The sequence below is a fragment of the Capsicum annuum genome, chromosome 1 (genome assembly GCF_002878395.1).
Source record: "Capsicum annuum cultivar UCD-10X-F1 chromosome 1, UCD10Xv1.1, whole genome shotgun sequence".
In the NCBI taxonomy this organism is placed as follows: domain Eukaryota; kingdom Viridiplantae; phylum Streptophyta; class Magnoliopsida; order Solanales; family Solanaceae; genus Capsicum; species Capsicum annuum.
Window position 1 is genome coordinate 71508704 of NC_061111.1, and position 13880 is coordinate 71522583.

Consider the following 13880-nt stretch of genomic DNA (forward strand, 5'->3'; position numbering starts at 1 on the left):
TTTTATCAAAAAGTTTGATTTTTAAGTTTAAAAAAGGTTTCCAATGAGTCGTCACACCCTATTTTATCGAAAAGTTTGATTTTTAAGTTTAAAAGGAATTTTCAATTATTAAAAATGACTAAAAGAAAGTGTTTCAGAAAAGAACTCACATTTAAACTTAGAGTCACCACTTGGCATGAAGTTGGTGTGCCAAGTCACCTTTAAGATATTTTCTTTTTCTAAATGGTTTGACTCTTGAAAAATACTGATCTGTGAACATAGATTTTAGTTAAGGAATTTTATTGACCAAGGAAAAGGTATTAGGCACCCCTTGATCCCGTGGTTTCAATATGATAATTTAGTTGAATCATACCGTCCAATTGACACTATAAGGTGAATAATTTCACAAAAAGCACACAAGTCCAAACCAACCAACAAACAAAGAGTACCAAATGAAAGTAAAGTCTAGTCCAACTATACATTCCAAAATATAAAAAAGTTTTGGAAAGGTAAACCTATACTAATCTATCCTATCCTAATTTTATGCTTTACCCGACATCTCAACTCTTTCAACGAAAGCCCGCCAAGTGAAGAATCTCATGGGACATTTTCGACAAATGAATACATATGGCCTTGGGATATTTCTCGGTAATATTAATACATTTGGATAGAATGTGATAGAATAAAATAATTCAAGCAAAGCAATTTAACAATTCAGTAATTATTAACTCCTAAAGTTTGCCTACTCCAACCCAAAAATGCTTCTATGAACCACAATATGTCCAAAAGAACAATGGGAATAGATCAAAACAAAACAATACGCATATAAACTTAAGGACTCTTCAATTCCTTCCCCCAAATCGATTGACTTCACCTGAATAGAATTTAGTTATCACTAAACAATCTTAGCCAACCATCAATTTCAACAAAATTTCAACAATATACATAATTCAAATAAACCAATTATCAAATTTGTGAAAACAAAACCAACCAAGTATTCTAGGAAATCTCAAGAACAAAATAAGAAATGGATCTTTAAAGCGTACTTTTGATTGACCTGGATTGAAAATACAGAGTCGCAATCTGGAAACCTCAACTATTATCGTCCTTAAAAAACACCAATGATAACCGTCGAATCCAACTTAGATCGACCTAGAAACCAAAAATTAATCAACCCAAAAGAGTGTAGAATAACCACAAATCGATGAAAATGAAATCAACCGAAAACCTCAAACAGAAGATCAGACAAGAACGGAATCTTGAAAACCATCAAAATCGATAAATTAACAATGATTAATGTAGTTTATGTACTTGTACGTGTTAGGATCATTATTTTGGGATTGCTCTTGTTAATTTTGTTTTGGATTCATAGAGAAGAAGGGATGGCTCAATGGTAATTCTAGGTGGTGGAGTTTTGAATGATTAGGATTTGTTCTTGAGCTGATGTTAGTTGGATATTAATAGTATTTTCCAGCGGTGGTTTGATGGGAGCAGTCAGCTGGGTTGTTGTTGTTGCCTCATCGGAGCTCCAATGAGCTTAGGCAGTGATGGAAAAGAAAGGGGTTGGTCGAATTAGGTTTCAGTCATTTTTTGATGTGATGAATTTGGGAGTTAATGTAATTTTCGATAAATGTTGGTAGGGGAAGGAGAGTTGATGTAATTTTCGATAAAGGTTTGTAGGGGAAGGAGGGTTGTTGCCGTCACTGTTCATTGTAAAATTAGATGAGAGAGTTGTGCTCTCCTCCGTTCTCTTTCATCTCCGATTTTTATATATGTACATTTTTTTTTGTTTTCGCATGTGTGTCCATCTAATGTATTGATATAATTTAACTACAGTGTGCACGCAAATAGGATATAAAAGCATGACTTAATAGACAAGATAAAAATAAAAATAAATCAAAATTGAAGAGTATTGTTGGACCAATGGAATCGCACCAAGTGGCATGATTTTATTTATCGCTATTTTGAATTTTTGAATTTTTTATAGAAAGAAAGCTAATTAAATTACCCCATAAAACATGAAATACGAAGCTCGAGTGGGTCAAAATTATGTGTCAACAAATTGTATTCATTCAAGTAGTATAAGTAGATTGAAATAATCACTGTAACTTGGATTTTGTTAAATAAAACTTTCACTGCTCTTCCTATATATTCTCTTCTTAGCTACACTCTCGAAAAGGGCCTAAAATGTCCTTCAACTATGTGAAATGGTGCAAAATACCTTCCATCTATCTTTTGAGCCTAAAATGTCCTCCCCCTCTACCTATTGGGCCTAAAATATCCTTTTCATTTACCTATTGGGCTATCTTACCCTTTTATTTAACAAATCAATTTAGAACGATGAAAAATTGATATTATGCACTATTTATTTGGTTAATATAGTCTTACAAAGATGAAAAAGAAAAGCCTCAAGTTTATCTGAATTTGAGTTCAATACCATTTGTCTAATTATAAGTAAAAGTTCATTACTGCAGAACAGTTGCAGGGGGTCTCATACTACTACACCGTGGTGGTTTTCACTACTTGCACATTAATAATTATTAGTTAGATGAAACAAGAAGTAGCAATCTCACTACAAGCTTGTGAGGCATAATTTGAGAATATTGTGTGTTAAGCTTAATTATTAGGTTGATAGTATTATCAGTGGCTGAAAATTTGTAATACTTGCTAAAGCATTTTCATAGAAACATATGACAATAAGCAAAATTGAGGTTAAGATGTATACTCAGGGAAGCTCTCTTGGTCACATCCTGATGTGACTTGCAAATAGATTAAAATAATCAAACACAGAGACTTATCTCAGTCACTCACAACTTTGCATCTAAACAGACAAAGAAATGACGAGCAATAGACTACAAATGAAAGTATATGTTTTACCTTAAAAGTGAGCCAGAAAGCATGATCGTGGACTTATACCTGAACTAAGGTCGTTTGGTAAGAGGGATAAGGATAACTAATCCCGAGATTAATTTAGAAGAGGATTTTATCTCATATTTGGTTGAGACAAATAAATGAAATAATTCATCCCGGGATTAATTATTCCTGGATTGTAGTGTTTTTCTTATCCCTCCTTGAGGATGAGATTAATAATCTCGGGATATCGGCGGATCTGGTTATTAGGTCTAGTGGGTTGGAATTTTAGGGGGGAATTAATTATTTTAATTAATTATTAGTTGGTCGATTAAAAAAAAAAAAGCCACATCATTAATGAATTGGGGCTAAATTGATCTGTTAAATAAATGAGCAAAATAGCCCAATAGGTAGACGAAAATAGCATTTTAGGCCCAATGGGTAGATGGGGGTATTTTTGTACCATTTCACATAATTGAAGGATATTTTAGGCCAATTTCTGTTCGTGGATTAACACCTTTCATCCATCAATTGTGCATCATTCTCCACCTTTAATCAAATTTTGATTTTGAGCTTCTACATAATTATTATTAGTCGATCTAGTTAATTCCAAACTTTATATGGCTACCGAATTAACAAAATAAAAAATGATGACAAATCGAGCATATAATTCCCTAATTAAACAGATGCGAAATGTGTTACATATCTCAATAGAATAGGCAAGTATAATTAAGGACATACTTTACAGCCACATACCCCAATAATAGCTAGCTAATGTGGCCAAGAAGTAGTATACCATGTCTTGTCATTACCAAATTTAACAAAGCATCCTTAGTAAGGTAACATAAAAGTTTGTATTATTGCCTCCATCATAAGATTAATTTTCCATTTCTCATTTCTGCACAACACAAGAACATCAAAACTCAAAAGGTGAATATCATTTGTCTAAACAAATTCCATTTGATTATGGAAAAAGACATTCCCATTTGTCAAAATTATTGCTTTCAAATTCAAAAAGTTGTATTCCCCATTCTAATAAGCCAATGGACTAAAGGCATCAGAAGTTTTATGCCTGCATTTAAGGTGATAAATAATAGTATAACTGTATAAGACAAGACCGAATTTAGGTTTCGAAAATTCCGAACTGAATATTTTCAAAGTAGTAATTTTTATTAAAAACACAGAAAAAAGAAAATCGTACCAATATGAGGCCTAGTTTATTTTTATTAAAATTAAGAATTTATTTTTATTAAAATTAAGTAGATGAATCTGAATATACATTTGAACATTAAGATATTCATAAAATAACAAAATCATGCCTTAAATTTTCCACATGTTTAATGAATAATGACCTTTGTTTGCTTTCTCTTAATGAAGATCTAAATATAAATAAGCATGTTTTTTAAATAGTAGTATGATCACCAAATTTACCATAGTGAATCACCATCATAAACTCCGCAGCTCTCAATCTATTAAATGTGTTATTTTCTTTTGCAACTACGTATTTACTCTTAATTGTACTGATCATTCAAATCCTCTATAAAGTTTTGAAATTAAGATTTTTTTTTTTTTCTTTAATCATGAAAGTGGCACATTTTTAACTACTACTCTATCTATACAAAGCACAACCACCATTATCAATCACCTCCATTAGAGACTACCATCTTGCAACCACCTTCAAGTCAACTTTTACCATATAGACATCCAACACCGTTGTCAACAATCATCATCGGTCACCACTCGTCACCATCATTACCTATCGACGATCAATTGATCGCCTTAATCAAAGGAATTTTGATAACATCATATGTGTAAAATAAGATTTTTCTAACTTTTTAATGTAATTTTTATCTTTTAAAAGACTAGATATTCTTTATGTTTTGAATAAAGATAAATATATCATGCATATTCATATGGCGAGAAAACAATAATCTTAATATTTTCTGTTTAAATTTAAACACAACATCCTAAGAATCAAATACTACACATTTGGATTAACTCTGTGCCGTCTCTAGTGGTTTCTCTTTCCGTCATGGATGGAATTTTGTTTCTTTTTTGAAACATTCGTTTTTTCCATATTTAGACAACCTTTTTATTTGTGACACTTTAGATTGTTCCCTAACAAATCTTTAAACTTGACATCTCCCGCTCTTTCCTTCTCTTCCTCTAATGTGGGGACTTAAGATTTCAAAATTTTCAGGTTTCTAGCAATAAATCTATTATATTTTAAAGTTAAAAGTTTATATCTACTTGCTCCGTCTTATATATGTGATGTGTTTTAGCCGGCACAAAGATTAAGAATGAAAAAAAAATAGTTTTGAAATTTATGATCTAAAATAAATCAAAAAATTATGAGGAAAAATTTAAAGTTAAAATTTTACCAAACATAAAAATGTGTCATTCTCTTTTGAATTGACTTATTTTAGACATTTTAAGCAAAATAGCTTTTAAGCAGTTTTCATGCAATAAAAGTGTTTTTTAAGCACTTCTAAACTAAACTAACAAAAATAAGTCAAAAGTCATAAATTAGGATTTCTAACTTATTACTTTTACATATAAGTAATTAATAAGTTATAAGTCCATCCAAATATGCTCTTATACAAAGAAACGAATGTCACATAAGTCGGGAATCGGAATGGATGGAGAACTATTTATTGCAATTTTGGTGGATCTTTTGCACGAATTAACATTTCATATAAAACGTATTGAGTTCACATAAGCACAGTGAACCCAAAAACCTACCGCTGCTCTCACTCAGGTTCGTGTATATAAAGTCCCCTCCGCAAGTAACATTCTTCAAACCATCTCGCATATATCTCTCTATTGCACATATAGCTTAAACTAAAAAGCACACAATAATCATTTAATTACCAATATGTCTTGTAGGGATGTTGAACCACTTGTTGTTGCAAGAGTGATAGGAGAAGTAGTCGACAGTTTCAACCCAAGTGTAAAAATGAATGTGATATACTATTACAATGGAAACAAGCAAGTGTTTAATGGGCATGAGCTCATGCCTCCTGTCATTGCTGCTAAACCTCGTGTCGAAATTGCTGGCGAAGACATGAGATCTGCTTACACACTCGTATGTCGTCTCTATATGATACTTCCTTATGCCAATTTGTTTGTCTTTTCTTTTCTAGTCCGATAAAAAAAAAATCAAATGATATGTTTATAATTACAAGATTAAATTATTATTTGATATATCATACTTATAAACAACAACAAACAGCAAACTCAGTATATTGGTGGGTCTCGGAGGGTAAAATGTACGCAGTCCATACCACTACCTCCAGGGAAGTAGAGAGGTTGTTTACGATAGACCCCGGCTCAAGACAAAAGGACAAAGGACGAAAACATCAAAAGTGTGAAACAGGAATAAAATAACACAATAATATATTATACTTATCTTTAGTTTAAAAATCACAAGATTTAATAATTTCTTTACTTTCTTAAAATTTTGTGTCAAGTCAAAATCAAATAGCAAATTGAAACGGGGAGAGTAGCTATGTAGCACCATTAATTGTCTTACTCTGACGCAATTCAGATTTCTTTCTTTCTCCTAAATTGTAAATGTCTAAATAATTTTCAGATCATGACCGACCCAGATGTTCCAGGTCCTAGTGACCCTTACTTGAGGGAACACCTCCACTGGTAATTATTCATGTTACTCCCGTTAATTGTTGATAAAGAATTGAAAGGCATAACATGATATTACTAGTTACTAGTATTAAAAGTATCTTTGTTATGCTTGCGTTGGCTTTAAATTTGGTTTTGCTTTTCCAGGATTGTGACAGATATTCCTGGTTCTACTGATGCCTCTTTTGGTAAGAAAATTCAGTTGACTATTTTTTTATCATGGTACATTGAAAAAATAAGTAATTAGTACTAATAGGTAAATCTTGTTGAGGTGTGACGACCTCTCGTATAAAATCTTTAGTCTTGAGAAAGAGCACAATATTATTTATTTAAAAATGTATTCAAGATATTCCTCATGTGCGAGATTGAATCTTTGGAAACTCCAAACACGTGAAAAATATATTTTTCATCCTAAATATAACAATGAATCTATAACACGGTGTATTTTTTGTTGTGATAACATATTAAAGTATATGATTATCTCATCCTACAAAAGCTTTGGCTGTTGGAGATGATATACTTTGATTTACTTAATTTATTTTGTCTTCAACAAATCTGACATACAGAAGTTCAAACTATACAGGAAAAGAGATAGTGAGCTATGAGAGCCCGAAGCCAGTGATCGGAATTCACCGATATGTGTTCGTATTGTATAAGCAAATTAGAGGACGGCAAACAGTGAAACCACCAGCAACAAGGGACCATTTCAACACTCGAAGGTTTGCTGCAGAGAATGGATTGGGTTCCCCTGTTGCCGCTGTCTACTTCAATGCCCAGAGAGAAACTGCTGCTAGAAGAAGATGAACCAACTCTATCAACATCAAGAAATAAAAATATTTATCCTAATAAAATAAAGTGATCTAAATAAGGTTTGCACTATGTTGTGAACCAAACTGATTACATATGGGCTGAAAGAAGTGCATAAGACAGATTCAGTTGGGATTATAGGGCCGGTTGAAATGTTGGGGGGTTATTTGAGATCCATACCCAATCATCAATTGGTTAATTATGATTTGAGAATAGATAGAACGGTTTATGCTTATTGTTAATCAAATGTTTGAATGTCTTCGTCTCCTTCTTGGTTCTACTTCTCATCCCTTCTTTGATTCTCTTCTTACTTAGTTTTTGCATATTGTATCTCTGTTAATGTTGTCTTGCTTATTTGGATTGTAATCATTGGCTATCACTATCAATATAATCTGTATTTTCTAGTTGCTAAACACTATGCAGAACGAACCTGATTATATTGTATGATCAGTTATGTACAAAAAACATTTTGCTAGTGTTGTCACAATGTTATTCATACTTATTACATGTATGATTTTCAATTCTCTTGGTTACACTACAATTCTTGAATTATTTTACAGAGAATTTAAGAGGAACAAACGGTACACTCGTTAGCACTTTGTCAAATTAAAAGTAGTACTACACGTACATGCCAACAATGTCCATATATTGCTTACCTATTTAATTATATAGCTTGTTCTTTGATACACCGACTCGAAACAAGAGGCGGTCTGAATTTGGATCGTTACCAATTTTTGCACTCTCTTAAAATTTGCATGAAGATTGATCGAAAACTAAAGGGAACCCCATGAAACTTTTACCAAGATGCAATATCATATCACTTTGTAATTATTTCTACGTAAACATGTTTTTTAATTGAAGAAGAGTTCATATTTTAACAATATTTGATAATATTGTATGCTGCATCGAGATATCATTGACGATATATCATTTGTATCGATTCACAATTTGATATAACTTACTAAGATCTCATCACTTCCATTTTTTTCACGAATCTAAACCTCTTGAGGTTTCGTAAAGTATTAAGTCGTAGCTCTTCAAGAGTATATTGTCTCTTTACTATGATCATTTTGAACATTTTCTTAGTTCTTTTTTCAATTATTAATGCATATAAAATGGATTAGTTTACTACGGTTCATGTATGCGTAAATGCTATCTTTTAGGAACATTTAAGAAGCTTTGGGAGTAATAAATAAACATCCACATTTCAGTATATGCATAACAAAAGCTTATATTATCATATATAGGTAGAGATACAAATGAAAACATTTAAATACTCCTAACGATTTAATTTGTTTGTCCTACTTTTTTTAGTCTGTTTAAAAAAGAATACTTCTTTTCTTTATTAACAATTTTTTAATTTCAACATTCTATCGGAAATGTTTAAAATCACAAGATTAAAAAGCATTATGGTACAGTACTTCCACATATAACTTTAATTTAAGACTAGATTTACAAATCTTCTTAAATTTCTTAAACTTCATATAAGTCAAAAACAGAAAAATCAAAATGAAGGGAGCATCGTGTAAAAAGACGTATTTTGGCACTAAAATAGGGCAACAACCATTTGTCGTCTAAACTTAGTCAGGATACTCTTTCTAATTACATTGTATAATACATCCTTCCTCCCTTTTTCCCTTTTTAGTAAGAAATTAAGAATCATTTATGACTAACTCATATGAGAATAATGATTAATTTAGTCAAGCAATTGAGAAGGATGCAGCCGCAGAAGCTGCAGTCCTACTTCTAGAAAGAGGAATAATGGCCCTTTTACCAGAAACAGCAAGTTATAAAAACGTATCAACTTTAGAGACTAAAGAGAAAAATTGATATGAATTAAGCATCAGAGGGACGTAGCGTTTTGGTATCGAGGTTTGTTTGAATTCAGTGGTAATATTTAAATTTATAAAATATTTGTTCAAATTACAATAGATAGTAAAAGTGAATTCATAATTTTAAAAATATTATTGTTTCAATACAATAAATTTTAAATGTTAATTAAATCAACAAAACTTTCAATTCTGAATCTGCTCCGAGAATGAAAGGTGTCAACGAATATTGAAAAGTTTTACTTTCATGAGAATATGTTACCACTTTCGTAACTGTGGTTTCTCCACAAACTAAGAATCAAGACGTCTCAATGCTGTTTGTTGCCATTGAGTTTCTCCTTTCTTTCGATTCCCTATTCTCTCAACAAGGACATCTGGCGCATCTATGAATTCTCTCGTTTATTTGTATAACCTTTTTCCTTTTGCAATATGTTCGAAAAATGATACTTTGATATATTTTCTAGTTTACTGCCCTTAATAACTATAAAGTTATCGTGAAATATTGAAGACTATATAAGTTATATATATAATATTAGCCATTAGGTATTCTTTACTAGATGGTCCGTGCTCGTGCAAGGCATGGACATTTTCCGGACATCATTATACTAATGAGATTTAACATCATGAAAATAGTTTTTATGTAGTTGTATTATCCAATAAAATCAAATATAAACATAATATGCTTCATACTTTGTACATTTTTAATCTATGGAACCAAGTTATACAATTATTGTTGAGCTTGCTATGCTACAGTGGCATGAAATCTGAATTTTAGCAGCCGCAATTGACAATGCTATTTCAGCTGGGTATGTACTAAAAAACCGCCATAAAAAAATGAAAAACAAGCTAGATTTATGCATGTGTCGAAGATACAAATACAGACACATATGCATAAAAGAATGCAACCACAATCTCAAAAACATCAAAGTATAGACAAAAATTTCTAGAGAAGGTGAATATCTACCGGCATAAAAGCATATTTCGGGCTAATAAAGTGCACCTCGAATCTAATAATAAGTGAGTGAAAATCTCAAATATAATGTTAACAATATTAGGTAACAAGTCAAATAATTGAAAAGGTGTAAAAGTCAATAATGGGATAGGTTAGTGTCCTTACTATCATGTCCAACTATGATGAGTGCTTCTGGAATTCTCTGATCACTTTGACTTGTTTTGAAAGAGCCATTTACTCAAAAGTAAACATAGAGAGTAAACCAATTTAAGGGATCTACACCTTAATAACGATGGTTCTAACTTTTGTAGCATGAACTTAAACGCTAGCACAAAACAAACAAATATTTTAAATGTCAGAAGTTATGGTGATTTGAAAGAAAAACAGGAAAAGAAAATTCAAAAACATAATCAGTATCTTGTTCATGGCAGTTATTTCTTTAGTTGCGCCTTTGATTCCAGTAGACATAGAGGTGCAAGCATATAGTGCCTACAAAAGAGAAGAAAGTCATGCAAGTATTCACTAACATTTCAATTGAATGCTATTATCTAAGTTTGGATAAATCTATCAGCCTTATCCTAGATATTCACATGAACAAGATTCAATGCAAAATCTACAGAAGAGTCAACATTAAAGTCTATCTATTTTGATTGATGCTTCCTCAGAAACCAAATCTTTACTACAGGATGAACGTTTTGACAGCAAACAAAAAAGTCATGCTTATTCTCATTCATCCAGTAACAAGTTCATACCTTGTGTGTTGAACAAACCTGACAAGAAAAAGTATTGTTGTGCTTTAGCATTTCAAGGTTCCTGCTTATTTACTAAAGTATTAAACCTATTTCTAAGAAACAAAAATATTATAGTAAACATGTCCTTTGAATTTACTTGATCTATTGGAAGATTAAAAAAAACAACTCAATGGGTATCACAAAGGTGACCTTCAAATGAATAGTTGGATAATTATTTCTATGGATTTAATTTGTAGATTGAGCACTGAATCTATTTTCAAGAGGTGCACAACAAAAAGATTGTATTTTTAATTGCTTGATCTATTATAGACATGGACCAGTAACTCAATGGTTATCACAACAGATGACACATATATGAATTCAATTGTCGAAGTGAGATCTCTTTTATTTTGATCTTTCTTTTTCTTTTGAGTCAGGTCAAATAAGAACACCAACTAATATGCATCAGCCTAAAAGAACTAACACAGTAATAAGAAGCCGAACATAAAAATACTCATATGTGATTATAAGATTTTTCGTTAATCTGCAGATAAAACGTCCTATTATACGTCTTCCATCACCCTCCCTCGATACATACAACTACAACCCGGAAACTAAATCCAACTTTCCTACATTTTACTACTGAATATGATATAATAACTCATTACTTAAAAGATCAACAATAACAAATAACAGAAATAATTTCAATGAAAAAATCTAACCTCCTTGATTGAGTGATATATCATGCAGTGCAACCTCCTTATGATTGATGGGTAGGTGAATAAGAAATGCAAAAGCAAATAACAACTTTTTCGAATTGCTTATAAAGAATAAATCAAAGAAGTGTGTATTTATAAGGTTGTAGAGTTCCACGAGCACATCAACAACGTAACAAGTAACACGATGTGTAATTCATGCCTCAAGCCATTTTTTGTCTCGCTTTCAACAGGAAGAAAATAAATTTTAATACTACGTTCCTTTTGAAAATATAAAAATGAAGGTTGAACATTCAGATTTCTACTATAGGATGCCAAAAGTACTTTCAACCAATTTAGTAGATATACTGTATAGATGGAAAAATGCCCAAACTCAAGCAGTAATTTCAATCTAACAATCATATTTTTAGTAAATTTAGAAAACGTGATCAGCTATTTGACAGTGGAAGACAAACTTGATTATTTTTTGTCCAACAGTTCAAATACTATATAAAAGCAGAACAGAATACTCACAATCATGCCCATCCTGACACATAAGTAGAAGTCATAGCTCCTTGAATGACAAACCTTTTTATCTATAATTATTCTGCACCAAATGTATGTTTAAACAAATAAATTCAGTGCATTCATTACAACTAAAATTTGAAGTGACTTCTACCATTATCTGGAGGAACACTATCAGGCAATTCAACCTGGCGATTTTTCATCTCACTAATCAGAACTTGGACGATCACTTCTCATTTAAAATTTTTGCAGGTCTACATGCATAGAACAAATTATTTAGCCTGAGACTCACATGTATTTTTCAGATTTAGGTTCAATTATATGTTAAGACAACATTTATCAGAATACAGAACTCTAGGAGGGGTAAGTTTACGTAGTTCATACCACTATCTATCTCTCTCTCTGTGTGTGTGCACGCGCACGTGTGTCTGTGTAAGAAAAAAATCTAAACAAAATAGCAAAAAAAAAAAAACAATAGGTGCAATATTGTAACTACCTAAAAATTTGATGAAATATGTGAAATTTGTGATTTTATGATATTTGACTGTTTTATCCCTCTCCGTAGTTGCATTATGATATTTCTGAGGTGTGAGAGTGATTGGCATGATTTTTGATGCATTTTGATATCATTTATGTGATATTGTGGTTTTTTATGGCTTCAAAAGTCTTATTTTAGACTTATGGGGATATCTTTTGATCCGTAAAATGGATGACCGAACGGACTGAGCCAGTAGCTCCAGAATATTAATTTTAGGCTAGGTAGACCTTTGGTTCGGGTTCCGATGCACCCGAGCTCATTTCGACCTACCAAAGTTAAAAAATTAGAAATATGGGTGTGGGACCCCCATTTTATTGAAACGACCTCGGATGGAAAATCCTACTTTGCCAGCAGATCCAGAATGTCGATTTTAGGGAATTAGCATATTTGGTATGGTTTTACGGCTTTTAAATCTCATTTCGATCCTCGATTTGGAAAATTATGATTTTGGGTTTCGGAGGTCAATTTTGTGAAAATGATATTTTTTTTGAAAATTTGATATCGCCATCGTATCCGAAACGTCGAATTTAGTATGGTTGCATAGTTCGTTTGCATATATCGGACTCCGAACGAATTCCGAGCACCCGCCGAAGTCCGAATTGACTTTTAAACAAAAACCAGCTTTTTTACCACAGCTGTGCAGAAAAACCTGCAATAATAAATAGCTTTTTTGACCTATTTTGCTCATTTTTTTTATCTTACCTCTTGTGAGTTAAACCTTAAAATAGTGTGGAAGCTTAAAACTAAAGTTTGTGAGAGCTTGGGAAACTAGATTAACACCTTTTTCTTGGTTTTATTACGGATTAAAGGTAAAAATTTACCATTTTCTTATTAATTTCTTGATTAATTTCTCAAAATTTTAAAAATCTTAGGGCATGATTTTAAATCCAAATTTCACTCTTTCACTTGAATAATGTTTTTATCTTATAATTACTAGTTTTTCATCAATTTAAACTTCAAAACAACTCCGATTCTTGATTTTAACCCGGATTTCAAAGATTTTCTCGATAAAGCTCAAAGATGGTTTTTCTTCGATTTGAACCCCATTTTTTACTCGTTTTAACTTGAGTTTTCAACTTTCGGTTCCTAAAAATATGGAAAATATGTTTTTGAAGTAAAGTTTTGATTTTTTCCTTCTTTTTCAAAAACCCATTTTGGAGGTCCCTTTTCACCCCAAACCAAAAGTAGTCAATATGGATGTCGTTGATTTTGTCTTGATGTGTAGATTTCTTATTTGATATTTTTAGTGAAGTTCAGGATTGTTTGTGAAAAGTAAGGTCGTGGGTTCAAGTGTAGCGGATCGATTTCAGCTTTTGAGGTAGGTTATGGCTTAAC

At 31.8% G+C, this 13880-nt stretch overlaps 1 protein-coding gene across 1 annotated transcript; it reads left to right on the plus strand.

Annotated features, from left to right (window-relative positions):
- The first annotated feature begins 5558 nt into the window (after nucleotides 1-5558).
- Nucleotides 5559-7749, plus strand: LOC107851483 (CEN-like protein 1). Its single transcript, XM_047401688.1, has 4 exons — nucleotides 5559-5914; nucleotides 6422-6483; nucleotides 6616-6656; nucleotides 7052-7749. The coding sequence occupies exons 1-4, from the start codon at nucleotides 5705-5707 to the stop codon at nucleotides 7270-7272; spliced, it is 534 nt and encodes a 177-aa protein (XP_047257644.1). The 5' UTR covers nucleotides 5559-5704; the 3' UTR covers nucleotides 7273-7749.
- The last annotated feature ends 6131 nt before the right edge of the window (nucleotides 7750-13880 follow it).